At 42.3% G+C, this 26,556-nt stretch overlaps 2 protein-coding genes across 3 annotated transcripts in view; both read right to left on the bottom strand.

Moving 5' to 3' along the window:
- Positions 1–84: 84 nt before the first annotated feature.
- On the bottom strand, positions 85–9,922 carry HMGCS1 (3-hydroxy-3-methylglutaryl-CoA synthase 1). 2 transcript variants are annotated; one of them, XM_085213323.1, is made up of 11 exons: positions 8,118–8,231; positions 6,658–7,115; positions 6,167–6,292; positions 5,476–5,640; positions 4,649–4,817; positions 4,347–4,517; positions 3,543–3,649; positions 3,087–3,212; positions 2,571–2,734; positions 2,044–2,150; positions 85–331 (listed from the first exon to the last, which is right to left on the bottom strand). In XM_085213323.1, the coding sequence occupies exons 1-10, from the start codon at positions 8,156–8,158 to the stop codon at positions 2,058–2,060; spliced, it is 1,620 nt and encodes a 539-aa protein (XP_085069449.1). In that variant the 5' UTR covers positions 8,159–8,231; the 3' UTR covers positions 85–331; positions 2,044–2,057. The 2 variants fall into 2 exon arrangements, with proteins under 2 accessions (XP_085069449.1, XP_085069451.1); XM_085213325.1 differs by lacking the exons at positions 85–331; positions 8,118–8,231 and adding an exon at positions 9,766–9,922 and having other exon boundaries at positions 388–2,150.
- Positions 9,923–13,520: 3,598 nt separating this feature from the next.
- CCL28 (C-C motif chemokine ligand 28) overlaps positions 13,521–26,556 on the bottom strand; it is a 38,014-nt gene continuing 24,978 nt past the window's right edge. The window contains 4 exon segments of the mRNA XM_085213339.1: positions 13,521–15,572; positions 15,575–15,722; positions 16,464–16,590; positions 25,986–26,314. Of these exon segments, the coding sequence (XP_085069465.1) occupies positions 15,546–15,572; positions 15,575–15,722; positions 16,464–16,590; positions 25,986–26,064 (381 nt within the window). The 5' untranslated portion in view covers positions 26,065–26,314 and the 3' untranslated portion in view covers positions 13,521–15,545.

Below are 26,556 nucleotides of genomic sequence, written 5' to 3' on the forward strand. Positions count from 1 at the left end.
CAGCCTCAGCTATGCAAAAAGCAAGAACCAATTCCCTTTCACAGTTTTTGTGAGAAGGAGATAAAACAATACTACATTTCAAAATACAGTAATGAGATAAATTTTATTTCATAGGCTGTGAATGAATTTCTCCACTATGAACAGATGCCACCTGAAAACAAGTTATCTTGAAACAAAGCCTTGAAGTAATGCTTTTCCACAAGCCTCAGCAACTCTTTCCTTTTTTTTTTTTTTTTTGTAATGAAATATTAAAGAGAACGATCCAGGAGGTCCACAAAGACTGTGAACCCAGAACTTCAAGTTTTCATAAGGCCAGTTTCCTCTTTCTTGCCTGTTAAAGAAAAATTGCATCCTGAAAACCCAACAAGTCAGCACTACTCCAGCATGTTTCAAATATCTCAAACTTTATTTTAATAAAGGATCTGCCTCACAGTGAGGTCCCTGTGGTTAACTTTTTGTGCCAGTAGCAGCTCAATTCTTGGCTTGTCCACTGCCAGCAATGGACTTTTGTTCCATGGCATTTTTATTTTCTGGTAACAGGACAAGTTTCATGGGGGCAAACTAAACCAAAATACTTGCAAACACTATTTTCATGCATCATTGCTCCATCACTTTCAGCAGAACAAACAGATTATTATCCATCAAATTATAAACATCAATTTTATCAAGGCTTGACTGTACAAATACAGCAAGTTACCAAACCCTAGTAAGTGACAGGTATTACAAACACTCTGTTACACAAAAAAAGATTGTGATTTAAACAGATGAATATTTTTTGCTACCTTATGAGATACGTAGCTCTGTAGAATTAGCAAAGAAATAAAGTTCAACAAAACTTCATTCTGTACATTAGCTCAATTAAATATATTACAAGCTTACAAGGCTCATGTCATAGTTTATTTCTAATCTGGGCTTTAAAAAGCTACCAGAGTATAATCCCCATAAGTAATATGTATCTACCACTTGCAAGACAGATAGCTTCTAGCGTGCACGTTTGGGAAAAAAAGAAAGAAAAGACCCCACTTCTACGACATCCCCAATAGAGAGAAGAACTTCAAAGCACAATGCCAAATTTAAAGTTAGAAATTGTCCCTTAGAAATGTATTATACAAACAATAGCAAGAGGTCAGAGTTCCAAGTTCGGGTCATCCAAAATGATCTTTTTTTCAGATTACCAATTAAAGCAGCTCTAATGATATCTTAGGAGCTTTATTTTAAAAGTCTGCTTCCTTAAATGTTTCTGTTACAGTTTAATAATCCTGAAAAAGTGCCGTATCAGTCAGTTCAAGAAATTTCTTATGAAGAACAACTGTCTGTCTCCCTTGTAATGCCTCTTTCCCTGCAGGCTTCTATGATTTATAATGCAGGCATAAAACACACAAAATGGATAGAAGGTGGAATTATGAAGTAACTAACGTTGTCAGTTACAGAGTTTCTTAAGGGTGAAACTATCAGCCTTGTGTTCTTGAACCAGTCATTCTGATGGGGGAAAAGTAATTTTATTTCAGTAATGTTATTTGGTTCTACACCTTTTCCAAAGCAACAGTGTGAGGAGAGGTAGACTGGGAGAAGAAAGGGAAGGTAATAAAGGGAAAGAGAAGTGCAGTATTCAGAAGACTGACTAGTTACTGTCAAGGCACTGAGAACCCTAACATTAAAAGCTCAGACTTTTGCAAGTACAAGTAGAAGTTAACAGTGTAGGTTTCAAGTCATTTGACATGGGAAAAGCAAGCAGAAGATTCATCCTTTCCTATGTAAAAAGACCTTGTAATAGACTACAACTACTACCCAGCAATTAAAAAATTCAGACACGTTAAGGAATCCACAAAGCCCCTAGCAAGTTGCTCTATCCCCAGTATATTAATGATTTTAGTGTTCTGAAAATACTATAAATATCAGCACGCAGTATTACGACAAATCCTTTCAAGGAGTTTAAACAGCTTTTTCATGCTCCAATTAAGTACTACTGTATAATGAAACTCCAGTACTACTGTAATCTTTCCACTCTTTCATCCTACCCTCACACCTTTTTCCATTTCCCACCTCACAGAGGTATCTTAATGCTCCCCATTGGAAATGGCAACAGTAACGCCTTCAGATTCTGTTGTTGCAGGGATTCTTGGCACTTTCTTAGCAGGGCTTGGGATGTGCTAAGAAGAAGGGAAAAAAAGCATTAAATACAGGTTTCTAGTTCACATGCATTCATACTTCATGGCTAGTCCAACTTCCGAAAAACATTCATGCTATGCTGGATGGCTTGGTCTTAAGTCATTCAAATCGGTCATGGCTCATGCAAACGAACGTGTGAAAAGAGTCTGTTTCTTCTTGTTTCATTCTTGTGTAGTTTCATTCATTCATGTTAGGATGAAATGTGCTTTTTAAAATCCCATGTTCTTTTTTTTTTTTTTTTTTTTTTTTTTAATATTTCTGGCTTCTATGTTACATATTTTAACAAAGCATTTGAAAGAACTTTTAAAACCCCTTCCTCTTTTAACACATGTATACATGCTGTGACAAAACATATATATCAACCATTTATATCAAACTTTAAAAGAACGCTCAGTGTTCACCTCATGAACAATGCCTGGGTGGACAACTTCAACTCCTGCCTCCAGGGGTCCATCAACCATAACTGGGCGTCGTGCATATGTTCTTCTGTGTTTCTCATCCACACGCACAAGATACCATGTTCCCTCAAAGAGATCTTCTACTGAACACTGTGGAATATAGTTGGCTGTAAACAAAGAAAAAAAAGCCAAATGATGTACTGCCAGCTGGTTCCTGCTGAGCGTTTTATACAACAGAGGCCATCAGGTGCTGCAGTTTGAAGTAAAAAAAAAAAAAAAAAAAAAAAAAAAAAAAAAAAAAAAAAATCAAACAGGAAAACCAAGTCTGCTTTTTCACTGCAGTTACATCAGTCCAATAAATACAAACCACTGAAAATATCTTTACAAGGTATACAGGTGTAGAAAAAGTTGGACATCAACTTCATTCTACACCCAAAACATTTAGTGATAGCCATGCAAATTTTGTAATAAGTATTTTGCTGTAGGATTAGTAACATTTTATATTTACGACGTTCTTACCCAAGTGATGTGTCTCCTGTCTAATCTTCATGTTTTCAGCAAAGACATCAGGTGCAATGCATTTTCTTGAGTCAAGTCTTGCTTTAAGATCAGAAAGGCTGGCAGTTATTTTGTCCAGTGCAGAACCTACAACATAAGCTTATAATGTAGGGTAGCACCAGTGCTAAATACCGCACATTAGCACTGCACAACCATTCAAGATATTCTGCATTATAGAAGCTGAACTTCTAGTTAGTTACAAATATTCCTAACAACTTGAGCAAAACTCTTGTAGCATCCGAAAATGCAATCCATTTGCCTAAGGAGATACTTTAAAGGTGATCCTGCTCTAAGGAATATTTTATATTACTATCATTAAGCACTGTTCAACAGATTTACTTAAGCTGATGGGTAATACAACAAAGCAGACAGAGGTAAGCTATTCAAAGGAGTTAATTCACATCTCCTTTCACTCACCAGGAGTAGCATCCTGTGTAACTCTGATGGAATACAGTGTAGCAGCAAAACCAGAGCCATATGAGAACACACTAATTCTTTGTCCTGCAAGGTGCTCTGGAGAGTACCTGTAGATCGAACAACAGTTGGTTAAAGTGAGAGTAAGGCTAAGGTGCAAGTTTTAAAATAACCAGAAAGTGCAGTTGACTTAGAAAAAGCAGCCAGCAGATTCTATCTACTACAATACCAAATTCAGGGTGTTACATAAGTGAATGAAAGAGAATTTCAGCATAATGATTTTCAAATTTGCCTAAGCAAAAAGAGCAAAGACATGCTCATTTATCTAGAAGGCAACCAATTTTCGTTTGCAAGTGACAAATACCCTAAAAGGAACATTCACACCTTGGAATGGAAAGTAACAAAAAAGAAAAGAGGATACAAGATAACTGGTTTAGAAAATAATGCTGCATGTAAACTAAGTTTTAGATATTTAAAAACAACAACAAAAAAACTATGACATGGTACTGGGTTGTTTGGAGCAATGTAGGAAGAAAGGCTAGTAAAAGGTATGCCACACTAAAATTTGAGATCCTGCTTTGAAAAGCAGTAAGTAGTGCTTTTGATCGGCTTCTGACACAGAAATTTTGACTATACTTGTCTTCAACTAATTGCGTCTGCAGAATAATTTTGTAACGCAGTTTTGCTAATTAAGGCAGTCTAATAGGCAAACATGTATTAAAACATGTACTCTTACAGAGAGTTTTCCAAAAGAAAAATGCTTACATACAGAAAGCTATGACTTTGATTTTCCAATTTTATGCTTACTGGGCTAGAAGAGAAGCAAGGCAACCGTAGACTGAAGGTGTGTACATGTTTCCATTCTGATTGGACACAAGTAAAGAAGCTTTGGTTTTCTGATTGAAGAGCTCTGCACTAGCTTTCATAAAAGCTTTTTCCACATCCCTGTCAAAATACGTATCTTCAAGCTTTACATCCCTATTTGGAAAAAAAAATTAAAAAAAAAAGTGGTCAGAAACCATTATTAAAACAAACAAAAGGAAGGAAAACCATCTCTGATTTTACCAAGTTAATACAATCTGAATAAAGAAGACAGCAGCCATTCTCACCTGAAAGCTTCCAAACCACTGAAAACACCATTTGCTGTTTCTGCATTCTGGTCACTGAGAAAGTCATTCAGCAATAGCCTTGCCACAGATTTCTGTACCAGTTTACAGTAGGGAGAATGAAAAATCATGAATCCAAAGTCATTCAAGGTGAAACGTCTGTCTGTCCCCTCTGGAAATGGCAGAAAACTTGTGTTAGAAACTATTTTTTGTATTCAACTATTAAAATAAAATAGTTGGATGGCATGTTCCAGTCATCTCAATATGTCAACATACAAAATGCAAAAGTCTAACTCCTGCTTGCAGGTTCATGTTCATTTAAAATGCTGCCAAAACTTCTGCTTAAAATTCTAATTCTTATTGATCTCAAGCACCAACTAACATTTGCCCTTTTAGAAGAAACAGCTACAAGCTTTACAAAAACTCAGTACTTCCACCAAGCATTTTGAAAGTAAGAAATACTCTGCTGCATCTATCTAATCCCAAACCTATGCTGCTTAGTATGGGGGAAGCAACTACTAAACGCACTTGAATAAAAACAATAATTATTTAATATGTATATAATAGCATCAGAAATGTTAAGAGGGTTGGGTAAAATAACATGCTCTTAAGCAAGTATTACAACAACAAGAGCCTGCAGAGACTACTCTTTATTGACTACCAAGTCCTCCAGCATATCAGAAGAGAAATAACAATTTCTTAAGTATGAAAAGCATGCATTTCAACCACTGCAGAACACACAAACAGGGGACTACACTAGTCAGAACAGAATGCTAAGACTCAAAGACATTATCTACATAATTGCAATAACATTTCAAGAGGTGACATACCTTTTTGCCACTGGGCATGGATTTTGTTGCGATAAACACTATAGCAGCGATCTAATGCACTGAGGTAGCACTGTATAGACAGCTTGCCATCAACTACAGGATATTCAGAGACCATATCTGGTTTATAGAAGTCATAAGCGTGCTGCATGTGAGTTCCACGCAATCCTGATAGAGAGAATTTGACAAAGCCAAAAGTTACTTGATTAACCTTTGAGTCAGTTTGAATACGTACTTTAACAAACATGGAAAGCAAGTAATATCTGACTCTAAACAAATAGGTTTTCTCAGGACTTCAGGCTCTTCTAGGTAATATTTCAGAAACAGATTTCAGTTGCCTGCTACTCAAGCACAGTACAATTGAATGTAACAAACAGGTAACAAATCATTTTTTCTTGAAAATACGGTGCTCTGTTACTCAGCTCTAGCCCACTCTTTGTCAATTTTAATTGGAGAATCCCCAAATTAAAAAACAGACAGAAGCACCTTTAATAGGTTTTTGCTGCTTCTTATGTTAGGACTTGGCCAAGTCAGCAAAACCAAGAGGAGACAAAATGCAATTTCTGATATTAATAAAGGTTAATCCAGTCTTCAAGTACCCCAGAAAAAAACAAAACAAACAAAAGAAACAGGACAAGCTTTAGAATGAATCTGGTATCTGATGGAAAAGTGCTTATTTTCTCACACGACTAACCTCTCTCAAAAATTAGAGGAGCATTTGGACCGACTAGCATAGCAACAGCACCAGCTCCACCTGTTGGCCTGGCATTTCCAGTCGCATACACGGCAATGTCTCCAGCAACAACAAGTGCATAGCGTCCTGTAAAAACACAGAAATAACAATGAGAATTAGCCATGAATTCATATTTTAACATCCAACAGTGATTTAGCCTTTGATTAGAGAGAATAAGACTCCAGGATTAAGGGTCTGTTGAATCCCTTCCTCCTTTTCATTTTATTGGCAGGAAATGTGAAGGAAAACTTAGAGGAAAAGATGATCATCTAGTGATTATCCGTGTTGTTATCTCTTGTATGTAATTAACTAGTGGCAAACATCCAGAACATTTAAGACTCCAATAGTTTGCCCTCTGGGTTTATATGGTTAAGAATGGATGCTGTAATTATAGGCAGACTACTCAATGGTAGAGAATGATGCAACTTCTAAAGAAAGTACCCTGAACTTACCATCCCAAGAGCTGGATTCAATCCAATTAATAGCATTAAAAAGAGCAGCAGTGCCTCCATAGCACGCATTGGTTGTGTCAATTCCTTCTACATCTGTATTACCGGATTCTTCAAACAGCTGCATCAGGACCGTCTTCACCGATTTTGATTTATCAATTATTGTCTCCGTTCCAACCTCCAGTCTCCCAATGCAGTCATAGGAAAGGCTGTTCCTCTCCATAAGCTTCTGAACCACAGTCAAACAGAGGGAATTGATATCCTCTCGGTCAGAGCAGAAGCCCATCTTTGACTGGCCTAACCCAATGGTGTATTTGCCTGCATCCACACCGTCATACTTCTCCAGCTCTGTCTGGTCAACATACTGAGAGGGAAAATAGATTTCCAGTGCAACAATACCCACATCTTTGGGCCAGCAGGATTCAGTGTTCACTGGAAGAGACCCAGGCATTGTGGCAGATCTATAAGCAAAGAACAAACAGACAAACAGCTCATTTATCCACATCCATCATCAGCAACATACTTCATACACTCCATCCTTCCTCAGGTTTACAGAAAATGTAAAGTTTTAAGGTAAAGTTTTAGGTATTCTGCAAGTTCGTTTGCAAACCTCAGAGATTTCTGGTCTGAGCATACTGTAAATGTCATTATAAATTTTATAACATTTTATATGAAGAATTTTTTTGTTAATATCAGCACCAGAGCTTGATGTACCTTGCCACTGTCATTTCACGGAGCGAAATACATGATGGAAGCATTTCAGAAACATCAGTCTCCAGACACATTATTCTATTCCTGTACACAGCTCTCACTTTTACACAAAAAAGCTACGCTGATTTTTTTATTATTATTATTATTTATTATTTTTAAGCGTGGCTGACCGAGAACGAGCACATGCAGGAGAGGCGAGCCTTGGGACGGGACAGACGGTTCCAAACAGCCTTTATTTTCATGCAGAGCGATCCGTTTGCTCACGCGCCAGGCCGCCGGGTTTTGCTTTTGTTTTCCCCAGCGCCGCTCGGCAGCGTGGGCCGCCGCAGCCGCTGGGCCCGAGCGGCGCTGACCCCGCGCAGCGCCGGGCTCCGCCACTTCCCCTTAACGCAACAGATGAGCGCGGCGACCGTCCCAGAGAGCTCACCGCGCTCCTTCCAGCGCCGCGCTCACCTCGTACCGGAACGGGGCCCCTCCACCCAGAAACGACCGCCGCAGGGAAAGCACCGAAGGCGCGCTCCCGCCCGCAGACAGCGCCGTGGGGACGCGCCGCCCGGAGCCGTCCGGGCGCGGCGGCCTCAAGGTTACCGGGACCCGGCCGCGGGCAGGGGCTGCCGCCGGGCGGAGGTAGCCGCGCCCACCCGCTCCGCTCTTCCCGCGTTCGGGCCGTGCCCCGCAGAGCCGCGCAGCGCCGCGCCCCGCTCCCCTCAAGCCGAGCGCTCCCCGCGGAGCCGCACGGCCCCGGTACCTACACGCTGCGGAAGCCCATGGCCGGCTGCCAGCGCGGGCGCATGCGCGGCTCCGGCCAGCTGGAGATGTGCGCACGCGCGGAGCTCCGGCCGCGCGCCCCCTCCGGTGGACCGGGAGCGCGCCGCGCGGGCACGGCGGGGCACCTGGGAGCCGGAGCGAGGGCGGGGCCGCCCTCGGCTTTCAGCCGCCGTCTCGGGAGCTGTCCGAACGTGCGCTGCTCGGGAGGAGCAGGGCGGATATACGCGTGCTGCGGCCGGAGCTGCGAGGGCGGTGCAGGCCCACCCCGTGAGCGGAGCCCGGGGATGCTCAGTGGCAGCCCAGGACCGCTAGCTGCACGGAGCCTTCGGAAGGTTGGATTTATCGGGCTGGAACGCAGCCAGAGAGCCGAACTGCTGCGGTTCGCAGCGACTGCTGTCTCCAGTGTCTGCTTCCAGCACCCACATCGGCGCAGGCAGTGAAAAGCCGCGAACAAACTGACACCGCGCACACGAGATCTGTGCCGCCTGGGTGAGGCCGGGCTGAGCCGCGTCCCCAGAGCCAGCGGGAGCCTGTGTGCTTCCGTGCTTCCTTTCAGCTAGATGGGACCCTCTCAGATCGTTGTGTCCAGCTGCTTGACCAGCTCGGGGCTCACCCCAGGTCACAGCATGCCCCTGAGGGCGCTGCCCAAATGCCTCTTGAGTATGGTGGGCATTGGACATCACCACTTGCCCAAGCAGCCTGTGACAGGGTCTGGCCACCTCACGGCACAGAAATGGATCCCAACGCCCAGCATGAGCTCCCCAGCACCTCTGTGTCAGTGCCATCCTGCCCTCGGTTTCGAGGGAGATCTTAATCGGGGTTACAGTGATAGAGAAGGTGATAACAGCACGTAAGGGACTGGATACGTCACAGCTGTATAACAGGCTGTGAACCAGGCACACGTTCCTCAGAAGTTCAATATACCAGAAGAGTTTACATCACCGGTAGGGGCTGAAGATGACACCGCCCCTATGCTTGCCCTTTGCAGACACTGGAGACAAGCAGCAGCATTTAATCCCGTATAGTTTCTGCAGTTCTCTCATCCAAAGGCTTTTTGCAGAAGAGAAAAAAAGAGGCTAATGCTGCCGTTTCCTTATAGCAGCTCACCAAACACACCCGACAGAGCAACCGCCAAGGGCTACCAGCACGTACCACAGTGTAAAAGCCTGGCTTTGTACGCTCGCTCTGGGAAAAAAAGGCGTGCTCAGCCTAAGACAAACAAGGAGTAACGAGGCCGGTTTGGGTTTGTTTCACATCCCATCACGATTACGTAGGGAGCGAGCTGCACGAAAAGCTACAACTTTCTGCTTGTGTACCCAGATACAGAAACGCATCTTCCCACTGCAGTTAGTGATTTTCATTGTCTTTATTAGTAGCATTTTTTCCTATAATTTGGCGCTAGCATTTCCTGACAGCTTTTTAAAAGGCAGGAAACGCTCGACTGAAAGTCATCAAACCCAAACGCAAGCCTGCTCCCCATCAGCCCCGCACCTGGCAGCCCTCTCCTCTCCTTCTCCCCCGCCCCGGGCTCTGCCCTAGACGCGCCGCAGCCGGCGTACAGCGCCCGCCCTAGCTACGCTGACCCCAGCCCGGTCCCGCTGACGGACCGCCGCGCTGCCCAGCGGTTCTCACCTGCACAAGGCGATGGCTCCGGCTCCGCTACCGCTGGGCGCGCTTGCACACACACACAGACAAGAGGACAAGCGGACACGGGCAGCCGATACGCGGCGCCTTTAAACCGCCCCGCCGCCCGGGCTCACGCCCACGACCTGAGCGGCTGCTCCTCCGACCAATCATGTCTGCCGACGCACAGGTCCCGCCCTCCGGTCGGCCGGCGGCCGCGGGAGAAGGCGGGGGAATGGTGTGAGAAAGTGACGCGGCATGGCCAGAGGGCAGCGCGCCAATGAGAACGCGGCTGAGGCAGCGGGCGCTCAATAGGAGCCGAGCGCAGCGCGCGGGCAGCCAATGAGAGCGCGCTGCCGACCGCGGGTGAGAGTAGGACGGCTGCCGGTCCCCGGCGAGGCGAGGAGCCTGTTGCCTGGCGACGGGGCGAGGCCCGCCAGGCCCGGCGGGAGCGGCTCGCCCGCTCGAGTCGCATCGTGTCGTGCTTGTCGCGTGTGTCACCTGTGTCATCTGTGTCACCTGGGCCTGGCCCCGTGAGGCCGGAGGCACAGGAAGGCAGCGAAGCTGGGTCTAGGGGCGGCCCCAGGCCAGCACCCCGCACCCCGACTCGGGTAGCGTGGAGAGTGCCGAGCCACCCCTGGCTCCGAGGCGGCGGTCGCAGGGGGGGCAGCGCGGGGGTTTTATTTCTGCCTTTCGCTGCGGAGGTTCCACAGTGTCCCCTCAGCCTCCTCCCTGATGGTTCTGCGAGCACAAGTGTTGCAAATGGGAAGTAGATCGATAAAAGTCGCATACCGATTTTAAAAGCTGGACGCGCTGGTTGTAAAACACAGAGGGAGTACACTCCCTTGGCAGCTGATGATTGCTGCAGCAAGCAGAAGGTTGTACCTGGCTCTCCTCACAGGTCGCATCGCCACAGCCCGGTGATTTCTGCCATCACAGGGGCAGGTGGAAACAGTGTGAAAGCATGGGGAAAGATCTCATGGAGAGCCTTAGCGGGTCTTGTTTCTTTGATCAGATTTGGTCTTGTAACTGTTCTGTAATCATCATGTAGAAACAGAGATTTGTCACAAATCTTCATAGTGTAAGAATTGAGAAATACTATTGAGAAATTGAGGGTTTTGTTTGCACTTGCTACTCTGCAGTCTTCTGACAAACTTACGTCAGTTGGTCCATACCATCAGCAATCCTGAAAGAACACAGTGACAAAATGCAAACTTGATGGGCCATGATGTAATTATGTCATATAAACACACTGTACCTTCCATGCCCGTAGACCAAACAGAATTCGTGTCTGAAAGTTCAATGTTTCCTTGTTTGAAATGGGTTGCTAGTGCCAGCCTGTCATGTACCTCAGCGGCAGAATGTTTCCTCACATGGTACTTTGGAGCCATGGAGCAAGACATAGTGTTGAATTGGCAGGATTGTATGTCAGGACTGCAAGCACACCCAGGGCCTTTGCAAACCCTTCCCCACCACCTTAGTTTAGCTGTCTGTGGAAGGCCGGCTTCAACAGCTCGTACCCTTGTAAGGGACTGCCAAGAGAAGACGTGTGGTGGGGAGCTGTGAGAAGCCTTCTTACTCACCTTTCCTCTTCACTCCAGAGCTGCTACATTCCCTACTGCTCCTCACCCCTTGGCTTGACTTTCTGAGCTGGACCTTAAACCCTCCCCACCACAGCAGATCTGGAAATCTGGACTCCTGGCTGACCCACCTGCTGCCACTGGCTCTGCCCTGCTCTTTTGTTTGGGTGCTGTGAGAGTGTCTTTGCCAGCAAAGCCACTGCTCCACTCTTCTTGACTCTCAGCTCCTGGCCCTTCAGCCCTTTAAGGGCAGCCTTTCCCCACTGCTTCCTGACAGCTTAACTGTACTTGCCTGTAAGCTTGTTGTTGCTTGTTTTTTTTTTTTTTTTATTGTCATTTTTTATTTGATAAATGTATATGCTTGTGAAATGGAAAAAATGTGTTTTTTTAAATTGTTTTTAATTTAACAACATATGCAGATATAAATAGCCATCTTCTGAATTTTATTAAATCTTTACATATCTAATCAAGAAAAAGTGCCAAAATGACTAAGTAGTTTGGTGAGATAATCCGTATTACTGCCTTCTTTTCCATGATGCAGGATTATGAACGACTTTCCACCATCTTTTGTATTTACTTTCCATGCTGTAGAAGATAGTATGACATAGACATGCACAACATCATTACTGTTGATCTAAGAGAATGTACTTGCAACAAAAAGTCAGCCACCTGAAAACAACAGAATTATAACCATGTTCTCCTAATGTGACTTAGAAAAGCACATTTCAAGATTGCACCCTACAAACGATGAAAGAAAGCTCAAAGGTAAAATTTAACAGCCAGTTTCTAGATTTTCAGAATTTTAAAACAGAATCTGAAGATGTAATTCAGTCGTACTTTTAAAAATAATTTTAAAAACTTAAATGCAGGGACCATGTTTAATCTGTACTGGCAAAAGCAATGTATTTGTCTCCTAAGGATGTTTCTGGATCCAAGTGCAAATTTAAATTTACATCAAATTCAGATGACCTCCTCTTGCAGACCGGTTTGATGACTAATTTAATAGCTTTTGGTAGCATTTAATAGCCTAAGGTTTACTACTACTTCTAATTAATCAGTACAATTTCTCTTATAATTGTCGTCAATAGTATTATTCTTTTTCTTCAGCTTTAAGAAGCTTCAGATCTGATTATCCAGTCATTGGGTGTATGTATGGTAATTCTTATAAAACATTGCTATTATCTCTGCAAGAAAGGATCTGCTCTTGCAATGGAATTGGCTACAATCATTTTATATGAATTTCTCAGAGATTGCAGAAAGAATATTAAAGTTGTTGGTGGATCTTGTTCTACATCTCTTAGGTAATTAATTATAATTATAATTATAGTCTTCTACCAATTTATTCTCCGGACATGTGATTGCCACCATTTGCACCCCTGCTTGTGAGAATGCAAGTCATTCTCCTTTTATGACTGAAGAAACAGTGATATTTTCAATAGAGACTGTAGTAGAGACTGCTTTTGGTATGTTCGGACTAACACACCAGAATAAATGCTGTACCTTGTCATAGTAGCCACAGAATGGGAAACCTAACAAACAAGGATTTGCCAAAGATGCTATTACCAAAGAAACCTAGAATAACTCAGAACCATGTAGCAGCAACATGCAAGGATGTTGGTAGGGAGAGGACAAATGCTTCCTTTTCCTCCCATTCATCATTTGAGTGTATTTTGATAGAAGTTTGGAGATAAGTCTCTCTTACCATTTCTCACTTTGCAGACGTGGGACCTCCTAAGGAAGGAAACATGTGTGTTCTCCTCCTGGTTTTCAGTCAGTGTATCAAATTTAGCGTTCTGATTTTGTCTCAATAGACCCAACAACTTCTTTACTTCTGTTACTTCTGGTAATTCTTAGTTACTCCTGTGGTAGCTTTATTTCTTAAGCTTCCTAGAGAGACAGCCTATTATGTTAGTTTAATTACTTAAAATAAATGAAACAGCCAGATACTAAGGATGTTTCTTAAAACTTGGAATTTCCAAGAATATTAAATGAATCATAAGCCCATTTTGAATGGAAATAAATGGAAACCAGACTTCTAAGTCACTAAAATATTCAGTGTATTCAGAAGCATCTGGCTGCATCTTTGGGTACCTAAATTCATTGAAAAGATAGCTTAAACCAGCATTTTTGGGAAGACAAAGTCATGTGCTGTAATGACATATTCTGCAAAACACAACATTGAGATGACTTTACTGAAAAAAAAAAATTGATTTTATTTTGTTGCCAAGTACAAAATAGCAAAGGTCAAAAATAACACTCAAGTACAGAGAGTGCAACATCTCCTAACTGAAGGTTTGCTAGCTGGACAGTTCTTTGTCATATTTGTGTGTCAGGGTTCAGGAATAAATCCACTCTACCAGTGAGTGGATCTTTAAAGTGTTGTCTTGATATTTTACATACCAATGTTGTGGAAAGCTTTTTACATTGAATGATTTGTAGATGTTATTCCTAATTCAGTTTCCAAAAGAATGCAAAGGAGCCCAACCACAATACACTTGTCAGCCTGGAGATGACTTCTACCTTCTCATAATCTCTCTATTTGATCTAGCGTATCCAAAAGAACCTTATATGAGATAATGAACACTCTGAAGAACTGAAAGATATAAACAAAACTATCAAAGCCTGTCTTTTAAAGTAGCTTAATAAAGGCAAATATTATAATTGCATTTAAGTTGCATATCTCTCTGGGTCTTAAAATATCTGTGGCTGTGGCACTGCAGCAATTTCAATTATTAAAAACTACAGAAGTACAGTTACATCCCAATTTGCTGTTTTTCTGCATATGCTGAATATCTCTGGTAGAACAGTTGTGGAAATTAGGGTACAGACAGTACTTTACTCCATACTTAGGTAAAGCCCACATGCACTAAAACCACTGGTTGTGTTGATGGAAAGAATATGAGGAGCTGAGACATCACCATCAATCCTCCTGGATTTGTTACTCAAGAGAGAAGAATGAAGGTATAAAATTTGGAATCATTAGAGCACAAGGAAGAAAAGAAATTGACAAAGCAGTGTAATATATTTGCAGCAATTTAGTATTCATGACACTCTGCTGACCTGGGCCCATTAGGTTTGGATTCTACTACACATTTGCTGTGTACATATGACATGCACTTAGTGCAGCATCAGGATAGAAATGAAATGGCTAAATCAAGTGTCATTTCAGTTTGTATCAGCCAGGCCACCCCATCGTGCAGCACAAGGCAGTGGGGACAAAGAGCTCCTGTGTATGATCAGAATGTTCTTCTACTCCTGGCAGCAGGGTGGAGCTGTGCCAATACACAGTATTCCCTAGAAACTGGAAGAAGAGTTGCATCATCTGTCAGGGCACTGTTGGCTCATCAGAGATTATAATTATGCTTCTTGTTTTCTCTTATCTGTTTTAGACAGAGTTCCTTTCATCAGATATGTATCTGTGGGAATATGCTATTCATTCTCTAGTAACCTTGATACAGATGTTCATCGTTACTGTATTTAGAGAATTTACAGATTCTTCTATCTACTGTCATCTGCCAACCATTCTACCATGTTTGCAGTATGAAGTTAGACATAAAATGAAAAAAACAAATACTAGAGATAACTCTGAGGAACTAATTTATCAATGTAGTAAAAAAGAGGGAATGAAATGAACAAAAGCAATAGGGATTATCTTTACTGCATTGCTTTGGATGGTGTTTCCATCCAGTGATAACAATGGCTGAGAGCAGAAAGTGTTTGGAATAGGCAAAGAATGTGTAGGCCAACATAGAGTAGTATCTGGAAAGGTATCTGTAAGACTAGATAAGAAAAAAAATCATAATTAATGACTGAAAGAGTAGAAACAAAAGAGGCAACAGCACAAAGGTATTGCAGAAAAAAAAAGAAAAAAGGTGCCAGTAGGGACAAAAAGGAACTTTGATGAATGGAGCACTGAGAAGGAATATTGGCATGTCAAGTAAAATCACAGGGAGTAACAATGAAAACAGAGTTGGAGAGGGGAGAATTTAAGTATATCCATAGATTTTGAGGTACAGCAGAACACTTGCTACACTTTCAGGAACACCATTTTGCTGTTTTGTTTGTAGTTGGCCCAACATTATTCTTGTGTACTGGTGATGGTTCGTCTAGCACATAGATATTTGAAAGGTCATTTTAATTGTATAATCATTCATCCTTGATGCAGTCTTGTACCATTGTTCACAGTTCTTATTGCCACAGGTACCTTCATTATGGGGCTTGCTTCATGTTATTGTTTATTCTTTTTTTTTTTTCAATATTTTGGTTCTTCTCTGTTTTCTTCCATGATGTTTTTTTCTGGGGATCTTGTGTTTATTCTTCTTCATCCATTTTTTAAGTCTTTTAATCCGTGGGCTTACACAGAACTTTCTGCCTTCTATGTGGAGACTGAGCAAAAATCAGTTGTTAGAGGAAAAGTGTAAACAAAACAAAACAACAAAAACCTATTATACTTATCATTTAAATATAAAATCATCATTAAAATGCTTAATCATATCATCAGTTTGGTTTTGTCTGGTGTCAGATATGGTAAATGTTGGTATCTAAGGTTTTCATAATTATAGTATCTTCCAAAATCTGAAAAAAAAATGTTCCTATTTCAGTGGCTCTGAAGAGAACCACAGTGCAAACCAGTACATTTTGATTGCTAAAAAGTAAGTAGAAGACTTTATTATTACTACAGCGATGATTATCCAGCAAATGTAAATGTCTAGAAATAAGTATTTCCAGGATTTATTTCAAATTTATCATTTTTACATAAACATGATACTGTACTAGCAAAAAAAAAAAAAAAGTGATTTAATTATAAATAGCTTATGTAATCAATACAGTCAAGAATTGGAAAAATAAAATGGAGAATGAAAATGCATAGTTCTTTTTCAGTTCTAAAAGTAAAGCAAGTATCAAAGTTATTACAGACTGAATAGTAATATTATTGTTGAAATGGAAATTGAATGTTAGCAGTCTTGAGTTCAAATAGCACAAGGGAGGACAAATCTTAAACCACTCACAATCTTGTTTTTCATTAAATTTTTGCTATCCGACTAAGATTCTATTGATTTTGATGAAGTCTAATAGTTTAATTTCATAGTATCCCTTTCACAGTGAAGCACACAAAGCAACTCTTACATAACAGCATGTAGGTGACACAGGCCATCATGTTTCTGGATTTCAAATCTCTCCACTCTTCGGAGGATTCCTTTAGGAATTTCTTCTGAAATTTTCGTGCAACAGTTAAAGGCCTCAGGAAATAAAGCTAGGAAGAATAACAAAGTTAGAAATTGCATAGATATGAAGGGACAACTCATAGCTTGACTTTACAGTATCACATAATAGTTGAAGATGTAAGGCATCTCTTGAGGTCATCTAGCCCAACTTCCCTGCTCAAGCAGCAACAAGTAGGGCAGATTACCCAGTTGAGTTTTGAGTATCTCCACAGGTGGAGACTTCACAGCCTCTCTGAAAACCTGTTCCAGTCTTTAACAACTCTCACAGTAAAAAAATGCTTTATTTTGTTCAGATTGAATTTCATGTGTTTTAATTTGTAACCATTGCCTCTTGTTTTGTCAGTAGCCACTACTTGGAAAAACTTGGCTCCTTTGCATTCTTTCCCTCTCATCAGGCATTTGTGCACACTGTTGAGATCTCCCCTTTCAGAAATACTTTCCTGGAGGATTTTTTCCATTCTTTTCCCAGGGACTGAGGTGAGTTTGGCTAGCCTGTAATTCCTTGGATCATCATTCTTGACCTTCTTGAAGAAAGGAAAGATATTTTCTCTCTTTCAGTCTTCAAGAACTTCTCCTACTCATTATGACTGTTCAAAAATAATTGAGAGCGGCCTTGCACTGCTATCAGCCAGCTCCATCAGCACTCACCAGTGATGCAACCTGTCAGTCCACAAGGCCTGACGTCCATTTATTTTAAGTGGGTTCCATAGCCTGATACTCCTCCACTGAGGATAACTCTTCAGTACTCCTGAGTTTCCCTCTGGTTGCAGAGGTCTGGATTTCTGAAGACCAGTTTCAGTCATAAAAAATGAGGAAAAGAAGGTATTGGGTATCTTAGTCTTTTCCATTTAACATCTATAGCTCTGCCCTCATTCAGTAGTAGGCCCATGTTTTCCTTTATCTTCATTTTGCTATTTAAGTACTTGCAGAATTCCTTCTTGTTGCATTTTATAACCCTTGTTAGAGTCAGACCCAGGCCAGCACTTGCCTTTGGACCCTAATCCTGCAACTCTTCTCCTTCTTCATCATTTGCCTCTGCTTCTTCCCCTTGTACACTTCCTTTTTACACCTGAGTTCAGTTAGGACCACTGTGCTCATCCTTGTAGTAAGGCTTTTGGTTTATTGGGATGGACCTTCTTTTAAGGAGGTCCCCTTCACCCTGGAGGGGGTGACTCTTGAATATCAATCAGCTCACCTCAACTACTTTTCTCTCTCAGATCATATTCTGTGGGATTCTTTCAAGCAGGTCTCTGTAGAAGAAGACATCTCATCTCCTGAAATCTTGGGGTATGGTCCTTCTTCTATGGTCTCCTCCTTTCCTCCTAGGATTCTGAACCTTACCATCTCATGGTCAGTGCATGTTTTTCTGTCTTTGGTGAGTTCTTCCTTCTTTGTAAATACCTGATATAGCTGAGATCCTTGGAAACTGTCATCAATGCACTCAGATTACACTGATGTCTCATAGATTGCTTGAGCACATGTCTTGTCTTTCCGGCAGGTATCGGGGATGGTTAAAGTCTTCCATCTGGAAAAGGGCCTGTGAACCTGAGGCTTTTTCCAGTTGTTTGAAGAAGACCTCATCTACTTCTTGCTGACTGGGAGGTCTACAACAGGCATTCACTCAGTGTCACCAATGTTGGCCTCCCACTAATCCTAACCATACGCTCTCTGTTGGCTTAGCATTTATTCTTAGAGAGAGCTAGAGACCTCTGTGCTGCTCTGTCACAGAAAGAGCAACTCCTCCTGCCTACCTTCTGGGAATGGAAGATCACTGACACATGAAGTTTTCAGGAGTGTAACTTAAAAGCTCTGCCTTGTAAGGTTGAATCATCCCCATTATCTTTTGTCTTAGAAATTATTAATGCTGTTGCTGTTTTTTTGTTGATTTCCCCCCCCCCCCTTTCCCTGCCCCCCCATGGCTCATGGGTTCATGACTGAATGTGTCTCTGCTAGGGAGTGATCTGCAGATTTTTTCCTGCTTGATAAATACCACTGTAAAAGAAAATAATTTCAAAGTCAGATCATAATTCAAGAATCTTTGGTGACAAATAGAACATATTGGTGTTTGATTTTTCTTCTGCACTAGTGCAGAAATATATCTTCTGAAAGGGATTCCCTCCATCAGTTCAAGTTTTGAGGGATTTATCTACATTGTGATAGTCTTGTGATCAAACCCATGTTTCAAGGTGAGCACAAGGACTTCTCTATCCCAGTCAATGAATCAGTGTGGGTGCAGTGGGGAGTCTGAATTTTTTTTTTCCTGGCCTGAAAATCATGCTATTCCTTAAGTAACCATTTATCCTTGGAGTGCAAGAGTCATGCAGCAAGAAAAGAATAAGTAGGAAAATCTATTTTGAGTGGTTCCTGTAAGCAGGAGATTAAAAATTTCCTCAAAACATTTCTTGCAATGAAGAAGATTGCATGCACTGGTTCTTATGAGAACTCTGGACGAGAGCTGGGATAACAGAAGATGCCAGCAGAGGTGCAACACTGAGCTAGAGCAACTAGTACTGTAGCAGGAGTCACCAAAGATCAGCCATGCTATCTGCCACAGCTTTCAGGAGGTTTTGTACCCAGTGTGGTGAATGACAGCCCTGGGACATCATGGGTCACAGAGGAGAGTGAAGCAGTTGCCTTTTCAGCAGCCTGGAAAGGAGGACTATACATAATCATGTGGTACAGAAGGATGAATTAAATTTTTTTGTGTTACCTGTATTATTTCCCTGATGTCCCTTTCTCTTCTTGCTTTAATAGCACACCGTTTGTGTAGCCAATTAATTTGTATTTGCAGATGGAAATTTAGTTCACAGAACATTGCTACATTTAAACATTTTGTGGGTGATTGAGGTATGAACATTTGTTTTGCCGGTGCTCGCAGAAGGATTATACAGGAAAAAAGCTCAGGAAAGGATAATTGTATCCTGAACACTCAGCTCTATTCCTCAGCTTCTGTGGGGTCTGGCATTGAGTCCCTTAGCAAGGCCAGCACTGATAGCTGCTTACAGTGTCATGGAGCACTATAGAAGGTCTGAGGGTGAGCCAGCTATCTCCTGACCTCATGCTTAGCTGTTTTCTCTGCTTCATGGTCATCATCTCTTGCCCACATCCACTCTGTATACTTTTTGTACTTAGAAGTATCACTTGTTTTGTTCCACAGATCTGGACTATATCGCACCAGCCTTTGCACACTGTGTAACTGAAAATTAATAAATTATTTTTATAGTAATTTAAATTTATATTAGTTTTATTGTATTAATTTTATACCTGTGTAAATTTGTATGAGAAAAATTAAAGCAAAATTCTTAATGTCTTCAGATGAACTTGTGAATATCTCACTGTCCATGACATTGCCCTTTTGCAAGACACTTGGGAATGCAGAAAGGTGTTTGTAATTGCATCTTTAACAATCACTTATGTAACCAGAGTAGCAATTTTAGAATGAACTCAATTATCCAATGCTCAATCTTTGAACTGGAGCATTAAATCCTCCTAATTAATGCAACTATGCAGAAAACCTGTGCCTTTAAATTTGAAAGTATACAACAGACTGCATGTGAAGCTGATGAATACATCACCAGGAAGCAGAATGAAATTTTGTCCTAAAATGTGAATGAGGGAGTGCTTATGTCCACCTCTCACAGAGGCTAAGAACCTGTCAGTTACTTTCTGTGGAGGTATGTGCTTAGGGTTTGTATGGGTGCTTGCCTTGAGGAATTCCAATCTGCACTAACTTGTTTTTTGACTAAAAAATAAGCTTTACTTTTAAATAAAATTTTATATATTTGTTGTTGTTGTTCTGTGGATGATCCGCAGTTACAATATGGCAAATGGACACTAAATATCCATCTCTGAATTGCAGATAAATACACATTATCAGAGCTTTTCCATTAGACAACATGTAAACGTCATCTGCAGTCTCGTGCTGGCAGAGACATGATCACTTTGAAAATGAGTCAGTTTGAACAAGGGTACATTTATCTTCTGCTGAACAGGAAGAATGCTCAGGGCAGTTGCTCAGGGAATTCCCCTGCACCCCAGAAGCAGGGACCTCCTCTCCCGCAGTGCTGGCTGCACTACAGCTCCACTGCCTGGTCCATTATTACTATAACTGTGCTCTCAACCTGTAAGTGGGCAGTGGTTAGAAGCAAAGAACTGCAGTTCTCCACCTGGAAGCTGGCCTGGCCTTTTGTTTGCCCTTCCAACTCTACAGAGATTTTTTCAATGCTGCCCATTTCACTTGTCTCTATGCCTCGGCAACACAATCAGAAATCCACAGCTGCTTACCAGAACTGTTTAGATCTACTATCTGGTATCGAGCCTTCTTACTCAGACATCTAAAGGAGCTTTCTGTGTTGCTGGATGGCAAGACCAAGATTAGTGATGAATCTTAGACAGGTCCGTGCAGGGATCGCTCTGCTTTTTAAATATTTTGTTTCCCATTTTCAGTGGCATCTCAATACTTTGATCTTGCAGAAATGTCCATTGGAGTGAGTTAAGCACCACAACTGATGGCAAGCACAAGTAACTGGAAAACAGCTTCACTCACCCGAACTTCTGTCTTGAAGATGCCTAGGTATGATGTCCTTTTCAGACGGGTACTCTGTCATTGTACCTTATGGCATACCTCACTTACTTTTCATTATACTGGCTTTATTCAGTATGCTGTATATAGCTTTTCCAATTTCAGATGAAGTGGAAAGAAAGGAAAGCTTTGCCTTTCAAGTGAAAATAAGGTGTTTAGCACCTTTGAATAGAAGGGGGAAAAAAAAAAGTCTTGATTTTTCCTTTAAAAAAAGAAAATAAGAGAGAAGATGTCTGAAATTCTGAATTACTTTGAAAATGTCCTTGCTTTTCAGAGAATGCAGCAGGAGAACTTAATTTCAGCTTTCCACAGTAGTCTGTTTTCTTTCAAGCCTATCAGACTTGGTAGAGCTATAGTTACTTTCTTAGGGCTGAAAGGATCAAAAGCAGTTGGCAACTACAAATGACTTCTTTCATCTGTTCTTTTAGAGAACTGTTTCTCCTAAATGGAAGAGATCCTCAAAGTCTGTGATATCCACTGGGTTTTAACTGAACTGCTGTTGATTGCTAGAGAATGAGCCACAGAGAATACAGTGGCTTTGATGGAATAGGATCTTTGTTTTATCTGCCTTTACACTTGTGTTCATCAGTATCAAGTCTCTTTGCTGAAGCTTCCTTCCTTCCTTTCTTCCCTCCCTTCCTTCCTCCCATTTTTGGAAAATGCCTGATGAAGAGCCCTCTTACTGAATCCTGTAGGGGTAGTGAATGGTTATTCTGCTGGCCCCTGGCTGTAGGCAGCTTTTTTAGGCAGATAGATTAATATTTCAGTGTGTGTAAACACTGTGAAGGAGAAACACAGCAGCCATTGTCTCAAATAGACTTGTCCTGCAGAAAACAGCAGGGCATGTATTTGTCATATATTTTAGCTGAGGGGAATCAGCTGGAGGAAAAAAAAAAAAAAAGGAGAAGAAACCAGGTGGAAATAGAGTGAGTGATGGAGAACATTCCCCCCCCCCTGCACTTTGTCACAAATTTGCTTGGTATCACTTTTGCTTCCTTTAATCAAATACAATAGGAAAATGATGGGCTGTAGGTGGGAACAGTAAGAAAATCATTTCTGGTCTCTGTGTCCAACCTACCCACGTTAGACCTTCTACAACTCTCCTCCTGGCAGGTTTCATGCCAGCAGTTAGTATTTTGGCATCAGTCCTGAATCCTGCTGGCAGCATGGATGAGCCCACCACTGCTGCTGGCAGAGCCCTTGATTGTGAGCTGCACTAACCCATGGGCTGCTGAGTGAGAAGCCATCTGTAGACATTCTCCTCTGTAACCAAATGGAAGGTCGGTAGTTCTTAAACCTATGCGGGCTAAAGGAGTGCAGCAAAGATACATTTAGACATTAAGCAGCATGAATTCTTTGAGCATACCATGTGGTCAGACAGATAGCTTATCTTGCATGGTGAAATCCATAAACCTGGGGCACTTTCTGTATCTGTGCTGAATCTGCTACTAATATCCCTCAAATTTGTTGTGAATTGATGTAGCTTTGCATTGATTGCACAATTCCTGGAATTATTAGTAGCAGTCATTAGTGTATCCTAAAGGAATTTTTTTGTGGTTGCAAAGTAGGCTTTATATATCCACAAAAAAAAAACAAACCAAACCAAACCAAACCAAAAACCTTACACTGATTATCTGGATTAAAGCCTTGCTTAGAGCATGATAGCTATGAGAATGCTCTAGTGTCTGTAAAGACATTTCTGTAGATTACTTCATAAATTCGCATAATCATTAAGGTTGGAAAAGACCTTTATAAGATCATCCAATCCAACCATCAACCCATCAACCGTTGCCCACTAAACCATGTCCCTAAGTACCACACCTACATTTCCTGAACACTCCAGACGCCTTACCACTGCCACAGGGATACTACTCATGTGATAGTTTGCTTCCCCCACTTCTTTCTTTCTCCCAACCTCCTCCTTCAGCCTGGCCTTGTACACAAGGTCTTTCACAGGAAGACAACAAGCAACAGTAGTGATTACACTCTATGAAACAGATTAACAACCACAAATCTGTCTAAAACTGGAGAATTGAAAGAAGGGATAGAAGACACCTGGTTCAACAGCTGAATGCCTATCGAGCATGTGCCTAAAAACAAAGTATGAATATTAGTCAGTCTTTCTACTACTGAGAAGCCCAAGAGCTCCTTGAGCTCTTCTGCATGGCACTGGGCTGCATGACAGGATCTCTCTTAAAGCAGGAGCGCATCTCAACGTTAACGCATGAGGGCTGGCAGTGAGAGTGGTGCACTCAGGGCAAGGAGGCTACTAATGTATGCCATCCTGATCTCTGTGCTGGCTGGCTGCTTCCTCATGCTCCTGCTCCAGCTCCTGTGCTTCTGCAGGAAGATGCTGGAGACCCCCTGCATGGCCAGAGTTAATGACAGCTTCTTTCACACCCACATCACATCCAGACATAGACTGCAGTACTATTTCCATGGCACCAAGCCAGCAAGTGGCAAGGTGGCAGCAAAGCTGGTCCTGGGACCTGTGCTGGCTGCCTCAGTTCCCGTGGTGGGCCTGGAGCCCTGCACTGTGCTACCACAGCAGTCAGATCCCCTCTGGATTCCACCTCCAGCAATGAGTTGTGCCATTTCCTCAATGCCATCTTCCATTTTCTTTTCCAGGAGCTTGGGGACATGGCTCTCATCAAGAACAGGGTGATTAAGATGGAGTTTGAAGAGATGCTCCAGACCAATATGACAGGGAAGGTGCTTAAGGAACTCAGAAGATCTGCCTGGACAATGCCTTGTCCATCTTCAAAGCCATCAGGCTCATCTGGCCAGTGGTCTGTCTGTAAGGAGGAGGGTGGCCCCAAAGTGCTGGGCTTTCAGGTGGACCTGGAATACAATAACAGCTTCCATTTGGCCATTGACTTGGACCTGGTCTTTGGCAAGTGTTGCTGAATTATGAAGATAGGCTACATCCTCAAAAGAAGACTGCTATCTCACCTACACTCTGGTTTAGCACTATAAGGCAGATCTTTTAGTGCTTGTTTGCAGGTACCAGAAAACATTTCTCTCATCTGAAGCAAACTTTGAGCTGTTTTAAGAGTTCAATTCCTCAAAGAAGTTCTTTTCTGCTTAACCCAAAGCACATCAGTACCTCCTTTGCTATGAAGGAGGCTCTGATCCTGGCTGACAGATGAATAAGACGGGATGCTAGAACCCTTGGCAAACGTAGTGCAGTTGTCCTCTGTGAAAATGTGGAGATTGCTTAACAGTTGGATGTGAGAGGGGTACTCACATGATGAAATATGCTTTAATACACCCTTCTTCTATTCTGACAACACAGGAATGCACAAAGATAACTCATACAACTGAAAACAAGACAAGGAAGAGGGAAAGCAAAATCTTTAAAATGTAATTAAATTACATTAATAAAATAAAAATTTCCTGCCACAATTCTACAAAATGATCAGGATCTCCACTCATTCTGGCACTGCCTGGCAGGGCCACGGTCCTGTCCATGGCAGGTATGATTTGGCCTCCAGATGGCCTTCCTGGCCTCAGTTCAACAGCTATCAGTGCACAGCCATGAACAAAGACAACTATTCCAGGTCTGTATACATCACCCAAAATGTGTTTGTATACCTGCACCACACCACTGAAATAAATAGATGCATGCGAAACAGCTTCAGCAGCCTGACCCATCTGCCAGCTCCAGGTGAGAAGGGTGTGCCTGGGCCCATACACATGCAGCTCTGCCTACTTTTATTGCAGATTTCGCTGTTGTATGTTGCAGTAAAGCATGGAACATGTTTGCATACAGAAAACTAGAGGATGAAGGAATTTTCCCTGTGCCAGATAGCTCAGTGTGAAGGAACGTGCTCCAAGAAAACCTTTCCTTTGACCTGCGTATGTGCACTCTATTGCTATTGTGCAAGATCTGGCTCAGTGGCCAGATCATAAAATGAATGGAAAAAACTCATGCAGCCTGTGCAGGCCAGCAGGTACTGTGGCCATTTTAAAGGATTAAAAAATTAAGGTAGACTTTGTCCATGCATCGTGAACTCAGTAATTCCTGCTCCTACTGCAGCCAGTGGGAATTGAGAAAAGTGCACTGCAAAGACTGAGTCCTCCAGAGTTATCTTCTCCAACAACATACCTTATTTTACCACGGAAAATTACAAACAAAAGGATTCAAACACAAAACTGCATAACTGTTTTGAAATGTATTTCAATGGAAATACAAGAAAACAAAAGCAAGCATTATGAGATCTCATGAATCCTCAAGACTCACGGTGAATGCAAAGTTGTGAAAACCCTCGTCTGTGTATGAGAAATAGGTTACATGGAGTTTGTCATATTGAGATCTTTGTCATCTGTGACAACTGAACTTTAGAAAGAAAGGATCAAGTTTTTTTGTAACCCATTCTCTCTCAAGAAGTTTGGAGAGGATTGCAGCTGAACAGGAGAGATCCTTTTAAACAAACAGTAAATCTTTATTAAGTGTTCCCTTGGAAATTACTGCTCCAAGGTATTACACCTTCAGCAATTAAGGCTCTCAGCTGCAGCGTTCCTGATTATATTCCCTGTGACAAATCACCCACATGGCTTTTCCTTGTTAAGCCATTGTACAGAATCACAGAGTTCCCATACCTTTAGGGAAACATGAAGGAAACACTCAGAAGAAACTAATACTGGCGGCTCTCCGTGGGTGGGAGAGCTGAGTTCCACTTTTAGAACTTCTCATGCCACAGACCTGACAGCTAACAGCTCTGATCCAGAGCTGCAAAGACTGAAGCAGACATAGCTCACCAGGCAGACACCTCTTGGGAATACCCTCGTCCTCTTTTAGGAAATTAAATCACAGAAGTAGGTAAGTGCAGTGTTACTTACTTGGGGATGTCAGGCTCACTGCAGCCGCCAGCACAGCCAGGGCAGTGACAAAGCTCACATCCATTCCTCCCGGGGCCATGGGTGTACTGCAGGCAGGTGCAGGTGTTTCAGGAAATGTCCTGTGGCTCCTGTCTGCCAGGGAGCGTGGCTGCCAGGGCCCCTCCCTGCAGCAGCTCGATGCTGGCCCTGCTGTGCAGCAGTACTACCGACTACCGGTATCCCTCCTGTCTGTAGCCCCATGCCTGTCTTGGGCTCTCCACACTCTCCTTGCTAGCGTTGCTCCTCAGCAGCAGAGGATGGAAACGTCCCCAAAACAAACACTTGCAGAACTAAAAAACAAATCAAAACAAGACAACACAAATCAAGAAAGCGCCTTTGCTGTTAAATACTGTGTCTGTGTAATAACAGCTGAGTGTGCAGCACTGTGGACAACTGGCTGCAGCAGAAACAAGCTTAAAAGGTGGGCCCATGTGTATCTGATGAGGTTCAACTCAGCCAAGTGCAAGGTGCTGCACCTGGGTCAGGACAGTCCCAGATATGTGTACAGACTGGGAGAACCCATTGAGAGAAA

The sequence above is a fragment of the Meleagris gallopavo genome, chromosome Z (assembly GCF_905368555.1).
Source record: "Meleagris gallopavo chromosome Z, MGAL_WU_HG_1.1, whole genome shotgun sequence".
Classification (NCBI taxonomy): domain Eukaryota; kingdom Metazoa; phylum Chordata; class Aves; order Galliformes; family Phasianidae; genus Meleagris; species Meleagris gallopavo.